General features: G+C 38.0%; 1 protein-coding gene and 2 pseudogenes across 1 annotated transcript; all 3 read right to left on the bottom strand.

Annotated features, from left to right (window-relative positions):
- On the bottom strand, positions 1-7,482 carry LOC124885319 (annotated as a pseudogene).
- Positions 6,866-9,139, bottom strand: LOC124891236 (annotated as a pseudogene).
- On the bottom strand, positions 7,842-24,196 carry LOC124891242 (putative late blight resistance protein homolog R1B-13). The gene is made up of 5 exons (XM_047403044.1): positions 23,045-24,196; positions 14,084-20,677; positions 9,747-13,970; positions 9,463-9,631; positions 7,842-9,039 (listed from the first exon to the last, which is right to left on the bottom strand). The coding sequence occupies exon 3, from the start codon at positions 13,304-13,306 to the stop codon at positions 10,220-10,222; it is 3,087 nt and encodes a 1,028-aa protein (XP_047259000.1). The 5' UTR covers positions 13,307-13,970; positions 14,084-20,677; positions 23,045-24,196; the 3' UTR covers positions 7,842-9,039; positions 9,463-9,631; positions 9,747-10,219.

The following is a 24,196-nucleotide window of genomic DNA, read 5'->3' on the forward strand; positions in this document are numbered from 1 at the left end:
TGATTATGAACTCGATTACTATCATATTAACTTGATGTTGCAGTAAGAACTCCTACACTTCAAATTCTGAATCCATTGTAACAAAAGCAAAAGCATGAACCAATGTATCTGTTTCACTTTTCTGCTAAAAAAAGTCTATTAATGAATAAAATTTCAAATGGAAATTATCCTTTCAAAAGTTCATTCATGCACGTAATCGCTTTTATTGGTATATCAAGAGTTCCTCCATATATTATTCAACATAAAATGGATATCAGATTCCTCTTGGATGATTTAAGCTGATACCAGGGTGATATATACGTGCTACTCTAACCACTTGAATAACTCAGAGCAACAGATTCTTCATCTCCTTCTGAACCTTCCTGAATTAGACTTCATGATGCAATCCCTCTATGTGATAGAGTCCATGATAAGTATCTGAGTAGAAGTTGCTTCATTTCTAATTGAGCAGCTCTAGATAACAAACTTCTCTTCATTAAGCTCACCAATCCTATATTTGATGGACTTAAAGGTGCCACCTGCAGAAAAGAAGCCACGGTTAGAAGCCAAAATCGGAAAAGAATTAACTAGGATGATTTAACCTAGAATCTCCATTACCCCAGAAAGATTCAATACTCCTAATAATGGCCTTGTGGCATCAACTTTGGCATCAAATTAAGAGAATAAACAATGGAGGCAATCAGTGACAAAGGAACAGGAGAAGCATGTTCATCAGTGAAGCTCTTTGCACTTCAAATATCCCACTTCTTATTGCATTGGACTTAATTACCTGCAGAGGTTTCACATTGTTTGTGATGGTGGTATTTCTTGAAAGATTATACAAAAACTGAGATATAGGATAACTTGCATATGGTACAGAGATTGCCAATTTCTGTACCATCATATCCGAGTCAACAATCCCATGTATGCTTCAAGGAGAGACTTACAGTTGAAGTTGCTGGCGTTCGGTTGCAGAAAACTCGCAGTGCTAGGCATAGCAGCGGGACGCCAACTAGGAGGTGTGAACCGAGCATGGCGAAGGAGCTCGGGGAAGCAGGGAAGGGTTCTTTTTGACAAGGATAGAATGAAAGAAACATATGTATAACATCTAATATGGATGACTATTGTTTGACGCACCGATGAGTTGATTGTCTCCTTCTCCTTTGTTTCTCCTTCATTTTCTTCATTCTACCAAAGTAACTTCTCCTTCCCCTCCTTTCAAGTTCTCATGTATAAAACGTGCATAAAATGTCATTTTCAAAATATTATATCAAAATGTTAATTGACACACACACAAAAAGAAGAAACCAAATATTCAAGAAAACAAAACCATTTTTTTATACACATTATCGTCATAAGTCTTCCTAAAAAATTGTGAAAGTTATCTGCACACTTGAGCATACATCACAACAAATGCTTATTGTGATGAAATGGGATCACATCATCGCCGAAACTTTTAACGTTCACAAAAAGGTTCAGTTCAGAATTCATCAAACACATTGTAAACAACACGCGTAAATTTGGTTTCTAAGCAGCGAAATAATGGAGAAAAACCTGTCTTAGATAACGGGATATTATTCAGGTCAAGGATTTGAAGTTTCTCTACTCCCATGATGTCTTCAACATATTGTTTTATCGCTAGAGCTGAATCTTCAAGTTGAGGGCTCTCTACAAGTTTGATGATTTTCAACGAACAAATATCCCCAAAATTAGGTGGAATCTCTCTAAGCTTATGACATTCCCACAGTACTAATTTCTCAAGAACGGGAAAGGATTCCTCTCCAACCTCCCACTTAGCAAGAGTCACTTCATATAACTCCAAATATTTGAGATTCTCAAAGGTGTCTTCTTCCCCCATGTTCCATTCTTCCTTCTGCATGATTGTACTAGAAAGGAACAACTCTTCAAGGTTGGGCAGTCTCGCTATTGTTGATAGTGAATGGGATGTCAGAGGAAAGTTCCACAACACCAATTCTTTCAAATTGGAAGGGAAATGAAAATTCCACGACCAATTTGTCACTAAAGAGGGCCCCACTGTATTTGTGTTTGAACTTTCAAAATCTGTTCTAAGGTAATCTAGTCCAGTTAAGTGATCCAATTTCGGGAAGCAACATCACTCTTTTGAGTAATCCCATGATTCCTTGAGATCAAATACAAGACTTTGAAGATTGGGGAACCTTATGAAAATATCCTCTGTTTCTTTCGAATAAGAAGGCACGAGTGTCCTTAAATCTCTCAAGTTCTCTAACTTTGAGTGCTCTGCTATCAGTATTGGTTCATCTGTATCCACATCAAGGAAAGAACAAGAAGTCACGTACAACACTCACAACTTTGCAAGATCCCAAATAATAGGTAATAGTACCAAGGTTGATCTTTCGTTTTCAATCCATAGGGTCTCTAGATTCCAGAGGTTTGAGAAAGATGAAGGCAGCGATTTAACTTCTGTCCCAATTCTTAAGAACCTCAAATGATTCGACATGCCTATTTGATTCCGCAAAGAATCTTTCACCATCATAACAGAGGGATCCAAGTACAACACTCTAAGAAGCCTCAAGTTTCTTAGGTGACATGCATCAGAAAGGCGATCTTCCATTTTGTCTCCAGTTATTTCCAAAGAATAGAGGTGCTGATCAGAATGCCTTTCCATTTTTTAAACGAGCAGGACGAAATTGTTAGGCCAAAAATGCTCCTTATCATAATCAATGCTCACTATGCGTGGCATGAAATCTGAAAAAGAAGAAGATGGACCACCTGAATTTATCCAGCCAAACAACTTTTCCTCTCTTGCTTTTATCAAACAAAAGTAATGCACAAGATCATGAAGTTGGCAAGTCGGGACAAAACCAATCTCATTGAAAGCAATTACCAAGCTACTGGAAATTAAATTATCCAAATAAATTTCCCTCACTTCTCCCAAACTCATCATCTCTGTCTGTTCAACAAGCCCTTCAGCACGCCAATATATTTGCAACAGATCTCTGTTGATTTCTGTGTCCTTTGGAAAACATGCAATGTAAATTAAGCATGGCTTCAGCTGATAAGTTAAATGGTCATAACTTAATTCTATAACCTTCATCACATCCACTTCACTGCTCAAAATAAAGGAATTCAAACTACTTCGAACTTCAAGCCACACAGTATTTTTCTTTGCCCTCCCTGCAATGACTCCAGCAATCAGATCAACCACCAAAGGAAGTCCCTTACAATTTTGGGCTATTTCCTTTCCAACTTCCACCAGTTCATCAGGGAAACTCTCATTTCCAAATGCCCTTTTCTCTAATAACTCCCAACTCTCTTCTGATTTTAGCAACCGAAGCTTAAGAGGATCAGTGTTGCGCTTTCCATGCAAAGCCACTTCCTTATGCCGATTCATCAAAATAATTCTACTTCCTTTCTCAACTCCAGGCAAAGGTCTTGTTAAATCATCCCATGTAGTAGTATCCCACTTGTCATCTAACACAATTAGGTACCTCCTTCCATACAGTTGTTTCCGCAGCTTATCGGCAACATCAATTTCCTCGCTAAACTTCAAATCCGAGCCAGTAACTTGATTAAAAATTTTCACCAGCAACTTCTTCTCGTCATACTCTTGGTCGACTGTGCACCATGCACGAACATCGAAATGACTACAAACTGATTCATCATTGTATACTTTGTACGCCAAAGTAGTTTTACCCGAACCCGGCATACCAGTGATTGAAATGACATCTAGATTTGCTGGTCCACTGGTGAGCTTCCTAATCAACCAGTTTGTCTCCTCCTTAAAGCCTACAGTTATTTTACCACCCGTGAATGACTTGCTTTCAACTGGATTCTTGGAAGATTTTACCACATTGCGGCTCCTGTTCTTGGGAATCTTCTCAAGTAAATTGGTGACATCTTCTTTGATAAGCCTGACCTTTTTTATGGTGACGGGGAGTGAGAAAATAAGATTTAAGAGACCATTATCTCTTATGATAATTGAATCGATGAAATCTTTTGCCTCATATGCCACATCTAGAACACGTGCCCAAAGATCTTTACACAATTCTTGATCAATGCTCGCGATAAAAGATCTTATGAATTCTAAGTCTTCTTTCACCAGCCAAATTTCTTCCTTTATCAATGCAACTGAATAGGCATTGGAATCTAGCAAATCTTTTAAGTGTATGTGTAGCAGATGCATGAAGAGCAGTCCATCATTCATGGGGAAGCAACATTGATATGAGTCCGGGGCTTTCAGATAACCATGTTTGAGATCTTCCATGAGGAGTTCAATATTTTTCAGCAAGTCTAGATTCACACGACTTGTTTCATCGTACTCTCTTCATTCCTCGATTTTTCTTCTAAGCCGTGAACGAGAGTTGATACCTCCTTGATAAGTTCTCCAACACGTGCCAAAAGATCAAATAATTTGTCAGGATGAATAAAGTCCTTGGGCATATCCGTAAGAATAATTAATAGGAACTCTATCATGATATGAATATTTCGAGCCCCTGAAGTGCTTGCGGTAATAACAGTTACCATGTGCTCTTGTAGATGAATAAGATATTCTCCAAGGTTGTCTGGAGAGGTTTCTAGGATCTGCTTGATGAAGCGTCCAACTTCCGCTGATGGTGAATCTTTCAAATTTGTATAACATATGTGCATCACCTCCAGTTCAATTGGAATAATCTTCATGAGTAGATGTGCTAGCTCGGAGGGTTGAGAGTCTCCATCAGTCTGATCATCCTCATCTATCTCGGAGGGTTGAGAGTCTGCATCAATCTGACCATCCTCATATGGCTCAGAGAGTTGAGAGTCTCCATCAGTCTGATCATCCTCATCTCCATCAGTTTGATCATCCTCATCTATCTCGGAGGGTTGAGAGTTTCCATCAGTCTGACCATCCTCATATAGCTCGGAGAGTTGAGAGTCTCCATCAGTCTGACCATCCTCATATAGCTCGGAGAGTTGAGAGTCTCCCTCAGTCTGATCATCCTCATCTATCTCGGAGGGTTGAGAGTCTCCATCAGTCTGATCATCCTCATCTAGCTCGGAGGGTTGAGAGTCTCCATCAGTCTGATCATCCTCGTCTAGCTCGGAGAGTTGAGAGTCCTGATCAATCTGATCCTCCCAAAGGAAGTGTCCTACACTCTGGGCCATCAGTTGATACAGAGGTAAGACATTCTCAACAATCTCATGCTTAATGCAACCATTCACTATCAACCCATGGAAATCTCCTATGTTGGAACAAACGTTCTGAAGAATCCCATATTCAGTTACTAACGAAAAAATCTTTTCAGCATGATACATGGATAGATGATGGAGATTCAAGAGAAAGAAGTTCAATTGTTCCTCCGTCATGGTGCCATCTGATTTAGAACGATGATGTGACCTTATACAGTCATCCATATTATCAGCAAGATGAGGAAGGACATGATGCACGTTATATTTACACCTGATGGTGTAGTCAACATCATCCAAAATTGTCCGAAGCAGATTCTCAACCTCTTGTCTTTTGCCAGTCATTATATCTTCAAACTGATCAAAATCGGAATAAGAAAGCTGGACATATGTACAAATAAATGTCAGCTTTAATTTCAGCTTTTCAAAAAGATCCACATCAACAGCTTTTTGATCCCCTTCGTTCTTTAACCTCTCCATGAAATCCGGAACATTGATAATGTCCTCACGAAGAGCAGAAAACGACACCTGCAAAAAGACCAAATGTTATACTCCTATCAAATTTTCAAAGACACAGCACTTAATATAGCTATATATTAATCATGACATACCGATGAGTTGTTTGCTTCCTCTTCCTTTCTCACTTGTTCATTTTCTTTTACTATTTCCATGGTTGTAATTTTCACTAGTCAGTGAAAAAGTAAAATTTCCTTTCAAGTTCTCTGGCACAAAGAGTACCTGCATAAAAACTTATCAGGAGAAAATGAATACGGGAAACTGCAGAAAAGTCATAAAAGGAAACTATTTTGCAGATATAGAATTTACGTTGATTGCATTAAATTTTGGATTACTTTTTTCTACCATTTTCATACGAAAGTATTTCATCCTGTAGTACTTAACTAGCATTTATATTTTCAGAATAGGAAAAAAAAAAAAAGGAACAAAGTTAATCATATTAAGTTCTATTGAGATATTGATCAAGGTCAAAACATCAAATACATATAGAGAAACTGATGGTTTTATTAATACCGTTAAAGGATCAAATAGAGATCAGCAACTAATTAATCGTACAATTCATTGACTATTCAAGTCTTTTTAATGACCATTATCATCACAGTCTTCTTAATCAATTTTAAAGACATGTACGTCGACCTAATATTCATATTACATGTTGTGGAGATTGATAGCTTGTGAAAGTAGATGATGTTGTCCTACAATTTTACTGACAGGGTCGAGTTCATATTATTGACCTAACGACTATGGTGGGGATCATGTCACGACCCAAATTCTGAAGCTAGCACTGACATCTAACGAGCCACAACCCGCTAGGCGAACCATTGCATTCAATCACCAAACTCAAATTAAAGTCTAAATTCTCATTCATGCCACCACGCCCCGAGACCACCTCTGATTAAGAGACCTTCAACATAGTCTTACCCTTTGACATATTTTTGTGAGACAAGTTGAAGTAATAGGCTGAAGAAGTAGTCAAAAGGTATCACACTGTACATTATATATCAGGATTAGTAACTAATTTATGTATAAGTCACAGGTTTAAGCCGTGGAAGAAGCCATGGCTCTTCCTCCGACCTTGCTAACGCTTGAAGCATCAGTTTGCCCTTTTTACGGGGTCGTGTAGTTAATAATCATTATCATCTTAGTCTTTTTATTCAATTGTTAATTCTGCTGCTTTGTGTAAATGCTTCATGATTAGTTGGTGGTATTGAGATAAACATTCACATGGGCAGATTGTTTATTTATTCAACTTGACTACAGATGAACTTGAAAGGCCACCACCAACAAAATTAAAAGCAATCAATTAAACAAGAGTAAATGCACTGAACTATAAACGAAATTGATGAGGCACACCCGAACTTAAGGAAGGTCCTATTACCCCCCAGACTAATTTAAATCGTATTTTTTGAAACCTTAATGCTTACATGGCACATACGTTTGCCTAATTGGACCTTTAGTGTGTTGATTCACGCAGTGTGCCACGTATATGCCACGCAGGCACTAAGGTTGCCCAAAAATATTATTTTAATTAGTGCAGGGTAATAGGATCCCCTTTAAGTTGGAGTGTATCTCAGCAATTTTGTTTATAGTTTAGGGTAGAAAGAATGCATTTTCTCATTAAACAATAATATTAAAAATACAAATCATTGACTTGAACTTAATCAGTTGTTTGCACGTCGATATCTTGTATATTGACAATATATATGTGACCTGTGAATTGTGGTGGTGTCCGGACCAACTTTTCCGCACTTTGATTAAGTACACGCAATACTTGCAACCTCCCATCAACATCAGATATCATGTAACCAAATGTCGTGTAGCTATGTCCGTCAATACTAGGAGACATGGAAAGAGTGCTTTCTTCTTGTCTCCGCAAAGAAAATTACTTTTGATAACCGTGGTGTTCGTGCTAGCTTTCGTAGACCTCCACTGAAATCCATGGGATACCTACAACCTCTCACCAACAACAACTAATATTAGGTAACTCTGTCCACCAAGACTAGGACAAATAGGAGGGATGGTTTCTTTTTTTGTCAAAAGCTAAAATATTATTTTTAATAATTGTGGTGTTCGGGCCAGCTTTCACGCACCTCGACTAAATTCATGTAATACCTGCAACCTTTCACGAACAATAGATATCAAGTAACTATGTCTGTCAACGAAATTGGGAAGAGTTTTTTTTTTGTCTCCATAGAATATTATTTAAGACCATAATGTTCAAAAATCTTATTTATCTGCTTAAACTCCGTGTCAAGTTAAACCAAACAATACTAATTAATAATACTATATGGTGTTAGTGGTGGTGATGGCTAACTGTGGTGGTTGTGTGTGCCTACCGGAGCTGGTGGTGGTATTGGGTGATGGTGGTCCTTGTGGCTATGTAATAGCTAGTGATCATAGTGGTCAACAATAGTGGCTAATGGTGGTGGCAATTGATGCCGGCGATTGATCCAAATGTGTTAAACTTAATACATATTTAGAATTTCGAGACAAGAACTACAATTGATAGTGTATGAGGTTCAAAAGCCTTCTTCAATAACCTTTAGCTCCCATGTTCCGCCGACTACAACCAGCACGCTAAACATACACAAGGGGCTCGAGCAAAAACGTGCGGAGAAAGATCAACGTAGAACTGATAACTGCAGTTTTCCTATGTAGAACCATGGATCAATACCTGTTTCTATATGAAGTTGATGCTGCTGGATCTTCACCCACAGTCCAAATGGAATCAGTCATGTCGAACCTCCATCCTGCCACTGTCCTGTATATGAAGAGTTTCTCAATTGGGAAACTTTCTGGTCTCGTGTCCGGATGACCCTAACCCTTGGCAACTTCTGATCTATAAGCAAACATGCTCCATAACTTAATGAACAAGAAGACATCCAAAGATACCGCATAGTCTCCATCCTTGCAGCATTGACCAACAGCCTTGTCGCGGAAGGAGCAGTCTTTGATCTCCAAGGAGAGGACGCTGTGGAGGCCTAGATATATGAAATCTCCAGATTCTTAGCATGGTCCTTGATGTAATAGAACACATGATCTGTAGGAGACCAGAAAGGGAAAGTTGTCGTAATCCCTTGCAGTGATGGACGATGGCCCAAAAACCAGCATCCGGCGGTCCAAGGGTTAGGTAATCAGGAGACTGAGGCTTGACTAAACACACAAAATCGGATCACGTTAGGACAGTTCCTTGCAATAGTAACTAAGGCGGCATTTGTCATTTTGTGGCAGAAGTATAGAACTGAGTGGAGCTTAGGGAAGCCCGCGCAGATAGCTACAAGGCCTTGCTCTGTCAAGGATTCATTCGGTTCTTGCGCATAAGGAAATGCCCTAAGGCCTCAAGGTCCTTACGATAGGCGGTAATATCCTCAAGACCGATTTCTTCAACATAACCACCACCTGCTGTCACATTCAGATGCAAACTAAAATTAAAACTTTTTTCACCAGTAAGGACAAAAGTACTCGAAAAAGAGTAATCTACAAAGAAAAATATATACATGTGTGTTACCTTCCTTTTTAGCCTCTTAAAATAAGAGCACATTTTTTTGCATTTAATATTATTTTAATTCCAGCATTGCCAGTTTACATTCAATGATACTCCTATGTTGGAATAGTGTGGCAGGTCTGAGACCACAAGATTGAAGGATATTTTTTCTTTCAAAAATTTATCCTTTTGCGACTAGACAACCTTCTCATAAAGGTTTCTCATAAGGGTACATGATTAATAACCATGATAAATTTTTCCATTTTATCACAAAACTATCTAGAACATATAAATCTATACAAAAGAAAAATCAAGCTATAACTTAAAATATGTGGTACCATCCCAAAAGCATAATGCACATTTATCTGAACTCCATCAAGATCAGCCTGTATGCCAGAAAAGTAGGCCCCAGTATCAAAATTCAACCACTCAGCATCACAATTCAAACTCTTTGCACGCAAATATCCCACTTCTTGTTGCATTGGAATTTCTCAATGATTTCAGTACCTGAAGAGCTTTTACATGTTTGTGATGATGTATTTCTTGAAAGATTTATAAAAACTTGAGAAAAACTTAGATGTAGGATAACGGAAAACTTTCATATGGTATAGACGTTGCCAACCTTTTGTTTGACTTACTTCTTGCTCATCATATCAGAGTTAGCGATTCCATGATTGTTTCAAATAGAGACGTACCGATGAGTTGTTTGTTTTCTCCTTCTCTCAGACTCCTTCATTTTCTTTTCCTCTTTCCACGATTGTTCCAAAGTAACTTATCCTACCCTTCCTTTCAATGTTCTCAGGATCTGATGTATAAATTGTGCATAAAACTTTATAAGATGGAACAAGAAAGAATACAAGAAACTGAAGAAAGAAACATATATAGTCATACAAATATTGATTAATGTCATCCCACGATGTTTTCACAAAACGTTATCCGACTACGTTAATTTACACACACACAAGCCCTGTTGATTTTCCTAATTACCTTAAGCTTAGTGTGATGAAAGTTCACAAACAAACAGTGCAGTTGAGACTAACAATAAGAGAAGAAACAAAAGAATAGAGAAGAACCTGTTCTGGTGGTTCTTAAGAGCTACTTGAATAACGGCATATTATTCGGGCCCAGGACCTGAAGCTCGTCCCCTCCCAAATCTTCAACGTATTGTTTAATCTTCTTAGCAGAAACTCCAAGTTGAGGGCTCTCTTCAAGTTTGATGATTTTCAACGAACAAATATCGCCGAAACTAGGAGGAATCTCCTCAAGCATATGACATCCCCTCAGTTCAAATTTCCCAAGTATGGGAAAGGTATTCTCTCCTACTTTCCATGTAGCAAGAGTCACTTCATCCAAATACAAAAACTTGAGATTCTCAAAGGTGTCTTCCTCCCCCATGTTCCGTTCATCCCCTTGCATGATTGTTCTCATAAGGAACAACACTTCAAGGTTGGGCAGTCTTGCTACTGTTGATAGTGAATTGGACGTCAAAGGAAAGTTATACAACCACAATTTTTTCAAATTCAAAGGCAAGTGAAAATAGCACGACCAATTTTTCACTACAGAGGGCCCACTGTCATTTGTGTTTGAACTTTCAAAATCTACTCTGAGGAAATCTAGTTTAGTTAGGAAATCCAATTTCGGGAACCAATAGTGCTTTGTTGAATAATCCCATGATTCCTTGAGAATAAATACAAGCTCTTGAAGATTGGGGAACCTTATGAAAATATCCTCTATATCTTTGGAATAGGAAAGCATGAGGTTCTCTAATACTCTCAAGTTCTCTAACTTTGAGTCCTTTGTTATCTGTATCGGTACATTTGTATCCAAATCAAAGAAAGAACAAGAAATCATGGATAGCAGTCGCAACTTTACAAGATCCCAAATACTCGGTAATAGGAATAAGGTTGATCCTTTGTTTTCAACCATCAGGGTTTCTAGATTCCAGAGATTTGAGAACGATGAAGGCAGAGATCTAACTTCTGTCCCAATGCTTAAGCACCTCAAATGATTCAACATGCCCATTTCATTCAGCAAAGAATCTTTCACCATCATAAAAGAGCTTCCCAGGATCAACACTCTAAGAAGCCTCAAGTCTCTTAGGTGACATGCATCAGAAAGACGATCTTCCATCTCGTCTCCAGTTATCTCCAAAGAATAGAGGTGTTTACCAGAATGCCTTTTCATTTTTGAACTAAACAGGATGAAATAGTTATCCTCAAAGTGCTCCTTATCATAAAAAATGTCCACAATACGTTGCATCATATCTGAAGAAGAAGATGGATCACTTGAACTTATCTGGCCAAACAACTTTTCCTCTCTTGCTTTTATCAAACAAAAGTCATGCACAAGATCATGTAGTTGGTAAGTAGGGTAACCACCTATCTCATTGAAAGCAATTACCAAACTACCGGAAATTAAATTATCCAAATAAATTTCCATCACTTCGTCCACACTCTTCATCCCTATCTGTTCAACAAACCCTTCAGCACGCCAATACATTTTCAACATATCTCTATCCATTGCACTGTCCTTCGGATAACTTGCAAGGTAGAGAAAGCATGGCTTCAAGTGATGAGGTAAATGGTCATAACTTAATTCTATAACCTTCATCACACCCACTTCACTGCCGAAAATGAAGGAATTCAAATTATTTCGAACTTCAAGCCACACAACCCTTTTCTTGTCCAAACTTGCAATGACTCCAGCAATCAGATCAACAACCAAAGGAAGTCCCTTACAATTTTGGACTATTTGTTTTCCAACATCCAATAGTTCAGCTGGGCAACAGTTGTTTCCAAATGCCCTTTTTTCTAATAACTCCCAACTTTCTTCTAGTCTTAGCAATCGTAGGTTAAGAGGATCAGTGTTGCCCTTTCCATGAAAAGCCACTTCCTTTTGTCGAGTCGTCAAAATAATTCTTCCTTCTTTCTCAACTTCAGGGAAAGGTCTTGTTAAATCATCCCATGTAGTCGTATCCCACACTTCATCCAGCACAATTAGGTACCTTTTTCCATACAATTGTTTCCGCAGCTTATCAGCAACATCAATTTCCTTGCTGAACTTCCAATCCGAGCCAGAAACTTGATTAAAAATTTTCACCTGCAACTTCTTCTCGTCATATTCTTGGTCGACTCTGCACCATGCACGAATGTCGAAATGACTACAAACTGATTCATCAGTGTATACTTTGTATGCCAAAGTAGTTTTTCCCGAACCGGGCATACCAGTGATTGAAACGACATCTAGATCCTTCGGTCCTCTGGTGAGCTTAGTAATTAACCAGTTTGTCTCCTCCTCAAAACCTACAATTATTTTACCAGTTGTCAATGACTTTCTTTCATCTGGATTCATGGGAGAGTTCACAACAATGAGGCTCTTTTTCTCCAGTAATTGGGTGACATCTTCGTTGATAAGGATGATCATTTTTATAGTGATGGAAAGTGAGAAAATAAGATGTAAGAGCCCATTATCTCTTACGATAATTGAATCAATGACATCTTTTGCCTCATATGCAACATCTAACACACGTGCCCATAGATCTTTATACAGTCTTTGTTCAACATTCACGAAGAATGATCTTATGAATTCTAGGTGTTCTTTCACCAACTCAATTTCTTCCTTTATCAATGAAATTGAATAAGCATTGGAATCTAGCAAATCATTTAAGTGTATCTGTAGCATATGCATAAAGAGCGGTCCATCACTCATGGGGAAGCACCATTGACATGGGTCTGGGGCTTTCATATAAACATATTTTAGATCATCCTTGACGAGTTCAATGGTTTCTTCCAGCAAGTCTCGAGTTGCACGTCTTGTTTCATCGGTACTCTCTTCATTCCTCGATTTTTCTTCCAAGTCAGGAACGAGAGTTGATACCTCCTTGATAAGTGCTCCAACACGTGCCAAAAGATCAAATAATTTGTCATGATGAATAAGGCCCTTGGTCACAGTAAGAATAATCAATAGGAACTCTATCATGACATGAATGTTTCGAGCCCCTAGAGTCCTTGTGGTAATAGCTGTTACCATGTGCTCTTGTAGATGAATCAGATATTCTCTAAGAATGTCTGGAGAGGTTTCTAAGAGCTGCTTGATAAAGCGTCCAACTTCAACTGATGGTGAAGCTTTTAAATTTGCATAACATATGTGCATCACCTCCAGTTCAATTGGAATAATCTTCATGAGTAGATGTGCTAGCTTGAAGAGTCGAGAGTCTCCACCAGTTCAACCATTCCAAAGGAAGAGTCCAACTCTCTCAGCCATAGATTGAAGCTGAGGCAAGACATATTCAACAATCTCGTGCTCAGCGCAACCATTTACTGTCAGCCCATGGAAATCTTTCATGTTACCAGACACATTCTTAAGAATCTCATACAGAATCTCTAATGGAAAAATATGTTCAGCAAGATACATGGATAGACACTGGAGATTCAGGAGGAGGAAGTTCAACTGCTACTCTGTCATGGTGGCACTTGATGTAGAATGATAACACGAGCTGATACAATCATCGATATTATCCATGAGGCTTGGAAGGACATGATCCATGTTGTATTTACGCCTGACATTGTTGTCAACCTCATCCAAAATTTGTTCAAGAAGATTCTCAACCTCTTGTCTTGAATCATCGCCCATTTCATCGTCAAACTCTTCCAAATCACAATGAGAAAGCTGGACATATGTACAAATAAATGCCAGATGACGTTTCAGCTTTTCAATTTGATCGGCCATGCCACAGCTTTTCAATTTGATCGGCCATGCCAACAGCATTTTGATCTTCTTCATTCTTTAACCTCTCCATGAAATCCAGAACATTGACAACGTCCTTGCGAAGAGCAGAAAAAGACACCTGCCAAACGAATAGTTAGTAAAAACACGTTTGTTTTCTAGAAATGAATAGTATCTTAAGGGTGAACCGAAATGAAGCAACAATTATTTAGGAACGGAGCGAGTATGACTTACCACAAAGTTGTTTTCTCTTTCTCCTTCATTTTCTGTGACTGTAGGCGTCTTTCAAGTTCTCTTCCTTTCAAATTCTGAGGGTCTGATATATAAAAAGTTTTTGAGGAGAATAAAATTACATAGGGAGTAGCGCAGGATATGAGTCTCTCTGAGCGCAAGTTAGCATAACGTGCGCATCCATGGGAAAGAGAGCTCGTTTCCCCTCACAGAAGGCATTAATGGCACAGGGAGTAACGGCAAAAGGTGGTGGTACTCAGAAAAGGAATGCAGGAAGAGTGGTAGGGACTTCTACCCCTGCTAAGAGCACAATTCACAGAAAGGTCATGGAATTGCAAACTCAAAATCGAAGGATGGCTCAGCAGGAAAGGGAATTGAGGTGATTAATGAAGAGGAGAAAGTAGCAAAGGTAGGATCACAACCTAGGGGAGCTACAACCCCTAGGGAGGAGTTACGAATGGATGCACAGAAATTGAGCGAAGAATGGTCAGCAGTATGTAGTGGAAATAGCCGCAGGTCCTGGGATGACGAGGTTGAAGCTGAGGATGAGCTGGTGCGGAAACCATCAATCTGGGAGAAATTCGATATCACGAAGCTGTCTAATGCGGGGTTTAAGCTTGAATATGTTGCGCCTACAGTACATGGCACAACACCTGTTTGTTCAATTGACATGGGTGACATTAGTACTGAGATTGAATTTTGGAAAAATTCTGTGGTATGCTACGTGTTAGGGGCACATCCCCCTTTTGCAGTTTTGAATGGATTCATACAACGGATATGGTCGAAGTGGGGAATTAACAAGGTCGTAACAATGAAAAATGGAATTGTTCTAGTTAAATTCAACTCGGCAGATGGTAAAGATGAAGCAATATAAGGTGGTATATACCACTTTGACAATAAGCCGTTTATTGTGAAGGCATGATCTCCGGATATGGAGTTTACTAAAGAAGAACTTCAATCGGTGCCAATTTGGGTGAAACTACTGGGACTAGATTTAAAGTATTGGAGTCCTGTTGGTCTGAGCAAGATTGGAAGTTTAATAGGTCTACCGTTAATGGTGGACAGTCACACCGAGAAGAAACAGGGGTTGCAATTTGCTAAGCTACTTATTGAAGTAGATATTGACAGTGAGTTGCCATAGAAGGTGATGTTTAGAAATGAGAAAGGTGATCTGGTTGAACAAAAGGTACAATATGAGTGGCGACCTATCATATGCAAATTCTGTCAGAAGTACGGGCATGCTGAAGATGACTGTTGGAAAAAGAAACCAGTTCAAAAATTAACTGACGAACAGGGCACTGGAGAGACAGATCAAATAGTGGAGGAAGATATTGTAGCTCGAGGGAATGAAAAAATGTTACAAAAGTCAGCAACGGTGGAGGAAGGAGGGCCTAGTTCTCACAGAAAGCTGGTCAGAACGAAGTGGATTACACCAGTAAAGACAATGAAGGGTACTGCAGCTCAATAAAGGAATCAAAAGCAAGTGCAAATAAAGCTGGGTAAGAATGCATTCCTGGCACTACATCAGGAGAATAAAAGTATAGTTGGACACAGTAAACAGTCTACAAATACAGGGAAAGGGAGGTACAATAGAGGGAAACAAACGATTCCCAGTAAAGGGAATGGATAGCATCTTATGTTGGAACATTAGGGGTCTAAATAGCCCCAGTAAGCAAAGGGAGGTAAATATCCTTTGCAATAGAGAGAGGGTTGGTTTAATAGGGTTGGTGGAGACAAAAATAAAGGTTGGCAATATACAAGAGACTGCAAGGACAATGTTTGGTGGTTGGGAATATATAACTAACCTACAATACCACTATAATGGTAGAATCTGGTTGTCTGGGAGACCAGATATTTACCATGTGGTGGAGTTAAGTGGTAATGCTCAGGCAATAACTTGTCAAGTGACTCAAAATAGTAAACTTGTGCCATTTCTATTGACTATGGTATATGGTATGAATAGTAGAGTAGAAAGAAAGGAGCTATGGAAGTTCCTGGAGATGTTAAGGATGGGATGTAATGACCCATGGCTTGTGATGGGGGATTTTAATTCAATACTTAACTTGGATGATAGAAAAGGGGGAAGCCCTGTATGTGTTACTACTTGTGAGCTGCTAGAGCTACCTCCTCAGGGAAATAGATACACTTGGAGTGACAAAAATGGCATTGATAGAGTGTATTCCAAGATTGATTGGGTGTTTGTGAATAATCTTTGGCTAAACAGGATGCATGACTACACTGCTATATTTATGAATGAGGGCATCAGTGATCGTTGTCCTATGAAAATTGAACAGATTACGACAAGGAGTAGAAAGAACAGGCAATTTAAGTATTGCAATGTGTGGGCTAGCCATCCAATGTTTATGGAAAAGGTGGAGGCAGTGTGGAGACAAGAAATTAAAGGATGCCTTATGTTTCAAGTGATGAAGAAGCTGAAGTTATTAAAACAACATTTAAAGGATCTCAATAAGCAATATTTTAATAACATCCTTAAGGTGGTTGATGAGGATAGAGACACACTAGATGAAGCACAACAGGCCCTGTATAATGATCCTAATAACCTAGGACTGAAACAAATGGAAAAGGAGAAGTATGACAAATTCAGGAGGTCTTCGTATCTTGCTGAAATATATTTACAACAAAGAAGCAAAGCCACATGGATTCAACTTAGTGACGACACTACAAAATATTTCTACTCTGTAATTAAACATAAGAATCTACAGCAGGCAATAATGCAGATAAAGGACAAGCATGGAGTGACCCAAAACACACCAGATGGTATAGCCAAAGTAATGGTGGATTTTTATCAGGAGTTGTTGGATATGAATGTCAGAAGAATCGCAACAACGAGAAGCTTTATTAGATATGGACAACTACTCTATTTAGAGCAGTAGTTGGATCTAGTAAAGGGGTATATAGAGAAAGAGGTTAAAAAAGCCATGTTTAGAATTGATACCAATAAGAGTCCGGGACCAGATGGCTTTGGTAGTGGGTTCTACAAGGCAGCATGGAGTATTGTAGGTAAAGATATTACTAATGCGGTGCTACAGTCCTTGAGGAATGGCAAATTATTAAAGCAGATGAATGCTACTATGATTGCACTTATACCTAAAGTGAAAGTACCATAAATAGCAGGACAATTTAGGCCAATATCATGTTGCAATGTATTATATAAGTATGTCTCAAAGGTGTTGTTTGAAAGGCTTAAGGTAGTTTTGCCAAGTATAGTCTTAGATCAACAAACTGCTTTTGTAAAGAGGAGGTCCGTAGTACATAATGTTCTAATATGCCATGATTTGTTGAGGCATTACAAGAGAAAAACATGCATGATGAAGATCGACTTGTGGAAAGCCTATGACATGGTAAGTTGGAAATTTGTAGAAGAGGTCTTGAAGGGATATGGATTTCCTCAATCTTTTGTTCAAATGGTTATGATGTGTATATCTTCAACAAGATTGTCAGTTAAGGTTAATGGAGATGGGCATGGATACTTTCAAGGGAAGAAGGATCTTAGGCAAGGAGATATAATCTCCTTTGCTCTTTGTATTGGTGATGGAGTACTTAACTAGAACACTCAGGAAAATGAGCGAACTTTTTGATTTTAAATTTCACCCCATGTGACAGGAACTCAGGTTGACACACCTAATTTTTGCGGATGATCTCATGATATTCTATAAAGGAGAGGTAAAGTCTATTCAAAGGGTATTGGAGGCTTTAGATCACTTTAGTCAAACTACCGAGCTAATGGCTAATGTGGAGAAGACAAACATATTCTTGGCTGGAATAACAGAAGAGGTCTAGACAGGATTGTCTATAGGCCAGTTACCAATAAGATATCTTGGTTTGCCATTAACATCCAAGAAGTAGAGAAAAATGGAATGTCACCAGCTTTGATAGAATAAATCATGCTTATACTAGGAAACTATCCTATGCAGGTAGACTACAAATAGTTAATGTAGTCTAATTCTCCATCTGCAATTTTTGGGGAGCTGTCTTTATTCTTCGACAAAGTATGTTAAAGGCCGTCGACAAGAAGTGTAAAGAGTTTGTGTGGGGAAGTTCAGAAGATCGCAGGAAAACACCATTAGTGGCATGGGACAAGATTTGTATACCCAAGAAATCTGGTGGCCTCAATGTAAAAAGGTGTAGGAAGTGGAATGAAGCATGAGTGGGTAAATTGTTGTGGCAAGTATCAGAGAAACAAGATGTTTTATGGGTTAGATGGGTACACGGGGTCTATATAAAACAACATATGAATGTATGGACACAATCCTCTAGGTGATTGTAGTTGGCATTGGAGGAAGCTAATGGCTCTAAAAAAGGATATGGCTGGATGGTATCAGGATACGAGGTACAAGCTAACAAAGAATGGGATTTACTCGGTAACAAGGAGCTATAATGAAATGTTAGGGACGCATAACAGGTTGAGAGTAGCTAATCTTGTATGGAAAAGGTTTATGCAGCCAAAGCACAGATTCATTATTTGGTTAGCAAACCAAAATAGGCTACTAAACAAGGCTAGGATGCTATGATTGAAAATGCCCGTAGAAGAGGAGAATTGTTGTCTATGTAACGCAGGTGTGTTAGAAACTCCACAACATCTGTTTGCTGAATGTGCTAGGGTTACTGAGGTTCGAGATGGGTATCACAATGGATGGGTGTGCATATGGTCAATAGGGATGTACCTAATAGTCTAATATGGTGGGGACAGAGAAAATGGAGAAAAATGAAGAAGGAAATAATGGTGGCTGTTTGGGGGGCCATGATATACCACACATGGAAAGCAAGGAACTGGAGGATATTTCGACAGATACATGTAAACACACAATTCACGATCACACAAATTCAAGAGGAGGTGAGGGATAGGTTGGGAGTACTGCAAGCAAATAAAAAAGTTGAGAATGTAAAAGATGTATTGCTCAAGCTGGGTTGTGGGTAGTGTTTAATTTCTCATAGTTCTTCTAGTATTAAGATTGAGTTTACCTTGCCTGTAGGAGTTGTTTTGTTTTTCTTTGGTAGCATGTCCTGAGGCCTCATAACTTACAGGTGCTCTTTAGTTTGTACAAAATCAGAGAAATTTTGGAGTAATGGTAATATTTCACAGTTGTTACCAAAAAATAAAAAATAAAATTACATAGCAATAGTAATCCCTGGTAGAAGATAGAGAAAACTAGAAATCCTCTGGACAATCTTATCTCTCCTCTACATTCTGGTAAGCACACTAGATCCAACTCCAAGAATATATTTATTATGAAAAATGAAATATCTGGTGTAAGATAGACAAGTAAGCTATTTATTATACAAGTGATATGGATTATATTAAAACACTGTAGACATCTTTTAACATTGCCAATTTCTACTACAACAATCAGAACAGTAACTATTAAAGTTGTTGTTAGGAGGTCACGGAGCAGCCTCTTCCAAAAATACATGGTAAGACTAGGTACAACAAACACTTGTGGCCCCTTGTGATTGTTAGTTTGTGAATATGGATGATGTCGTCCTACAGTTTTATTGACAGTGTTGAGTTACATAGACACTATTAACCTAATGACTACGGTGGGGATCATGTCACAACCCCAAATTCTGAAGCTAAGACTGACATGTTACGAGCCATAGCCCGCTAGGCAAACCATTGCATGCAATCACCAAACTCAAATTAAAGTCTGAATTCTCATTCATCCCACCACATCCCGAGACCACTGATTAATACACCTTCACCATATTCTTACCTTTCGACATATTTTTGTGGGACAGGTTGAAGTAATAGGATGGAGAAGTAGTTGAAAGGTGAACAACAAAAAGACGAATCAAATAGCTAGATCTATTTAGAATTCCAAGATTATTAATATACAATGCATTGACTTCTCACTTTAACAAATCCAAATGGATCAAAACTACTTAGAAGTATCTACAAGAGACCTACCCCAAACAGAAGGGATCATTTTTATCATTTTCTTTTCCAACCCCATCATGTTATTACAAACAAAAGAAAAATATTTCAATTATATCTTTGAGTCGTAATGAAAAATGAAATCTCTAGTAGAAGGTAGAGAAAACCAGAAAAGAAGAGACTTTGAACATGATCTTACCTTTTTCCAATATGAAGTTTAGCTATAGAACCAACCCCGGAAAAGAGAGTAAGCTATTGGATCAAAAGAAATCTTGTCAGAGTAGTATAGTTTTGCAGTTGAAAGGCTTCTACTTTTGTGTGAGTGTTTTTAGATGCTCATGACAAGTTGGCTAAAGATGAACATGAAAGGCCACCAACAGCAAGAAAGAAAGAAGAATGAAATATTTTAATAAATAAAATTTATTGACCTGTCAAGTCTTTTTTTAATCATTTTTGGTCATCTTAATCAATAATGAAAATGATGGAATCTAGACCATTGTTGAAAATGATTGAAGTAAAAAACAAATGCCCATCTACCTGTGATGAAGTAAATCACATATGCTATATAATCATCACAGTACATGTGCTATTATTATCTGAAACAAGAAAGGGCCCTATCAAATCTTGTTGCTTCAAAGCTATGTCGCTCAGACTCCCAAAAATTGTTGCCGCGCCCAAATGAATCATATTCAGTGTGGTCTCACCTGTCTTCCACAAAGTATAAAAGGAAAGAAAGAAAATCAAACTTTCAATACTGCTCACTTTGTTTGACTACATTTTATTATTAAAAGTTTGTTTGAAAGTTAATCAGATAACACTTTTACTAGAGAAAGTTGTTTTGCAAAAATTTTGACTTTTGAAAGAGAGTCGCCACTTAATTTTGAAAAGGAATTAAGAAACCTTTAGAGAATTTCTCCAAATGATTCAAAAAAAAAAAAATCATTTAAGTTAAGAAATTCTGAGTAAGCTGTTCCTATTAACGTTTTAGGAAGGTGTTGGGCACCTAAAACGTCCGCTAACTTGCGGTTATCCAGACTGTTTAAAAACATTCTTTTGATTAACTTCGGAAAATCAATTTTCTAGAAAAATAGTTGATTAAGGAAAATTTCTTTGCAAAATCAATTTTTTAGCGACTTAGTTAGGGATTTAACTAGCTTCGCAAAGAGACAAGCAAACAAGTAAATGAAAAGAAAAAGGGAAAAAAACGGGAAAGTAATGATTTAGGCTTTTAAGCCCAAACCGTCGACCCTGTCCTAATCTAGTTGGGTTTTCGACCCATTTGCACCTGTCCTAATTCTATGTTTGAGTCTTTAGCTCGAGTCTCGCTCCACCTGTATTAAATTTACAACTTTGACTTCGTGGCCCGAACGAATGAATAAAATGAACAAACAAATAAAATAATAAAAAAAAAAGCAACAATAATTAAATAGAATGAAATAATAAATGAGACTTTTGTCTCTTAGCCGCTTCAAATGTAGGGCTTTAATCCATTTCCTTTCCTTCCGTCCTCTCGTATCCATACGCCAAACAATGGGCTTTTGGACCTTCTTTTCGGCTTAGTTCAACGAGGTGAGCCTCAAGGGCCCATAGCGAGGATGCAAAGGTGAAAAAGAGTCCGTTTAGGACTCAAACGTATCGACATGCAAAGTAAAAAGGAAGAAAACTAATATATGTTTGAAAGTTGGATACTTAACAGATAAGTGATGATATGGAAAAGAATACATTTGGTGCATGAATAAAACAGTACTAGTGTGATCTAATTAAAAGAAATATCATGTAAAGCTCCTGATTCATTTCACCCATAGAAATATCACCTTAAACTTTTATCAACCAGGAAGCACAAACTTAAGAGAAAAGACCAATTATATAGCTTGGTTTGAACACATCTTGATTTATTTTGATATCAATGACCAGCAAGTGATAGTTCATCACAAGATTCTTGAAGCTAAAAAAATCAATATATTGAACCAGATAATTAAACAGGGTAGAAGATAACCAAAAAACAAGTATTACAAACAAAGAATCAACAAGTAGCGGCAAATGACACATACTAACAAAGACAAAAAGAGAAAACGATAGACTCCGAAACAATTTGTCGAAAGAAATATTGGGGATGTAGATTAGTATCCAAAAGACAATAGAATCATCGTTTTCTACATAATAGCTTTGCAAAACCTTAAGAGTTTTAAGACTATGAGCCAAAATCAGACCAAGGTAAGAAAAGGATATTGACAAGCCACTGTTCTAATCGACACAAAAAGATGAATTGGACATATTTTTAGCAAAGGGGGAAAGCAAGAATAAATCAACGCCTTAAGCACAAACAGTTTTGAACGTTATTTTCAAGAAGAAAGAAGCACATTATCTATTTTGGTTATCTATAATTCGAAAGGAAGACCGATTTAAATCGAAACAAAACAACCAACATGTTATTGATCGATTCTAAATAAAACCAAACAAGATCCGACTCAACTGTATGCTACGTAAGAAAATTTTAGATGTTTGACGCAACAAAACAAAACCAAAGCATTCAACAATGATGTTCAAGGTCTGGGAAAAATATTTAAGTTCCAAAACATCATTCAGACTAAAAACCTGTGATATTTAGGCTAAAAAACAGCAATAATAAGGCCTAAAAACAGCACTACTTGGACTAAAAAACACAACAATATTTGGGGTTGAAACCCAACAATACTTAGACTCAGAAAATAACAATATTATGTCTTGAAAGTAATACTATTTAAACTGAAAAAATCAGCGACATTTATGCTAAAAAAAAACACCACCATGACAACATTGGTTACTATTAAGAATGGATTAAAACTAACTAACAACATGAAAATAATATGGTGAGTCAAAACAATCGAACCGAAACATACGAAATCGAAAGTGGAGCGAAGGATTGGAGTGTAGACATTTATGCAACTAACAACATAACGACAATCTTTGCAAGCAAATCCTATGGCCATAACAAGAATCTACAACAAACCATCCCACTATCACTATGATTACAAAACTATGAAGGATGAGATGAAGAAGCAAAACAAACTCAAAGGAAAAGGCGCGTTTACCTGTTTCGGAGCAGCAAAATGGGTTGTCGAGCTGACGAAAGAATTTCAACACCACTAGAAAGTTTAACACGGTGACCACGAAAGCACGAAGTGATCGTCAACCAAAGACACCTATACTAAAAACTTTGTTTCGTTTCTCTGGAAACTTCCCCTTTGGTTTCTGAACTTAGCCCTCTTTATCAATTTCCTAATTTAAGAAGTTTTCCCCTAAAATTTTTCTACCCCAAAACCCTCGATACTTCTGCGAAATTTTCCAAACCTCCCAGTTAGAGTCCCTTTACCTCTAAGGTTGTGAACCTAGAAAGAAGGAGGAGAGGCCCGTCTCAAAAAAAATCCCCCCATCAAAGTGACTCAATGGATCCTTATATATGGGACGAATTGGGGGTAATCTAGTGATTAAAAAAAAAAGAGAAATTCGAAATTCAGATTCCCATCCTCTCACAGCCTCGTTTTCGAGCCCAAAACATACCAACTTTGGATTTTTTTTTTGGAGAAATTTGATAGATGGACTAATACAATTTAGGCAAAACGGATTCTTTCCAAGAATCAATGAAAATCATCCAACTTTGTACAAAATCGTACAATCTTGTTTGAGAAACACGGGATTAAACCGTTGGGGATGACACCTAGGCTCGTTCTAGAAGATTTGAGACTAATTTTTTCTTGGATTCCTTTCTCGTCTTTCTGACGCGTGTGGAGAGAAAACAAAACGGTTGGGGCTGGTGGAGTCGGGTTATCGGGTTGATGGATTCGGGTTTTTGCCATTGTTGGTTGCTTGTGTTGTCGATAAAGGTGGTGGTGTCGTAGTATTACAGCTGTTTTTGGTTTTCCCTTGGTTTGAAGAGAAGAAGATAAAGGGGGTAAAGGGGATTAAGCTGGATCAGGTCACAGGTGGTTGATTTTGGTCTGTTTGAGAATAAAGAGGTAAATAGGCTGGTGGGGATACTGGAATTGAGCCTGATTATGAATCAGATGTTGTTGTTTGGCTGGGGCGGTCAATATAATTAAAGAAAAAGGTTGCTGCGGAAATGGGTTGGGTTTGCCGTCATTTGAAAATTATTGGGTCATCTGAAAGTTTTGGACTAACGGCTCAACTGAAAGGGGAAAGGGCTGATCTTAACTATTGGGTTGGCAAGGCTAGTAAGCTACATT

Source organism: Capsicum annuum, unplaced genomic scaffold, assembly GCF_002878395.1.
Source record: "Capsicum annuum cultivar UCD-10X-F1 unplaced genomic scaffold, UCD10Xv1.1 ctg3258, whole genome shotgun sequence".
Classification (NCBI taxonomy): Eukaryota; Viridiplantae; Streptophyta; class Magnoliopsida; order Solanales; family Solanaceae; genus Capsicum; species Capsicum annuum.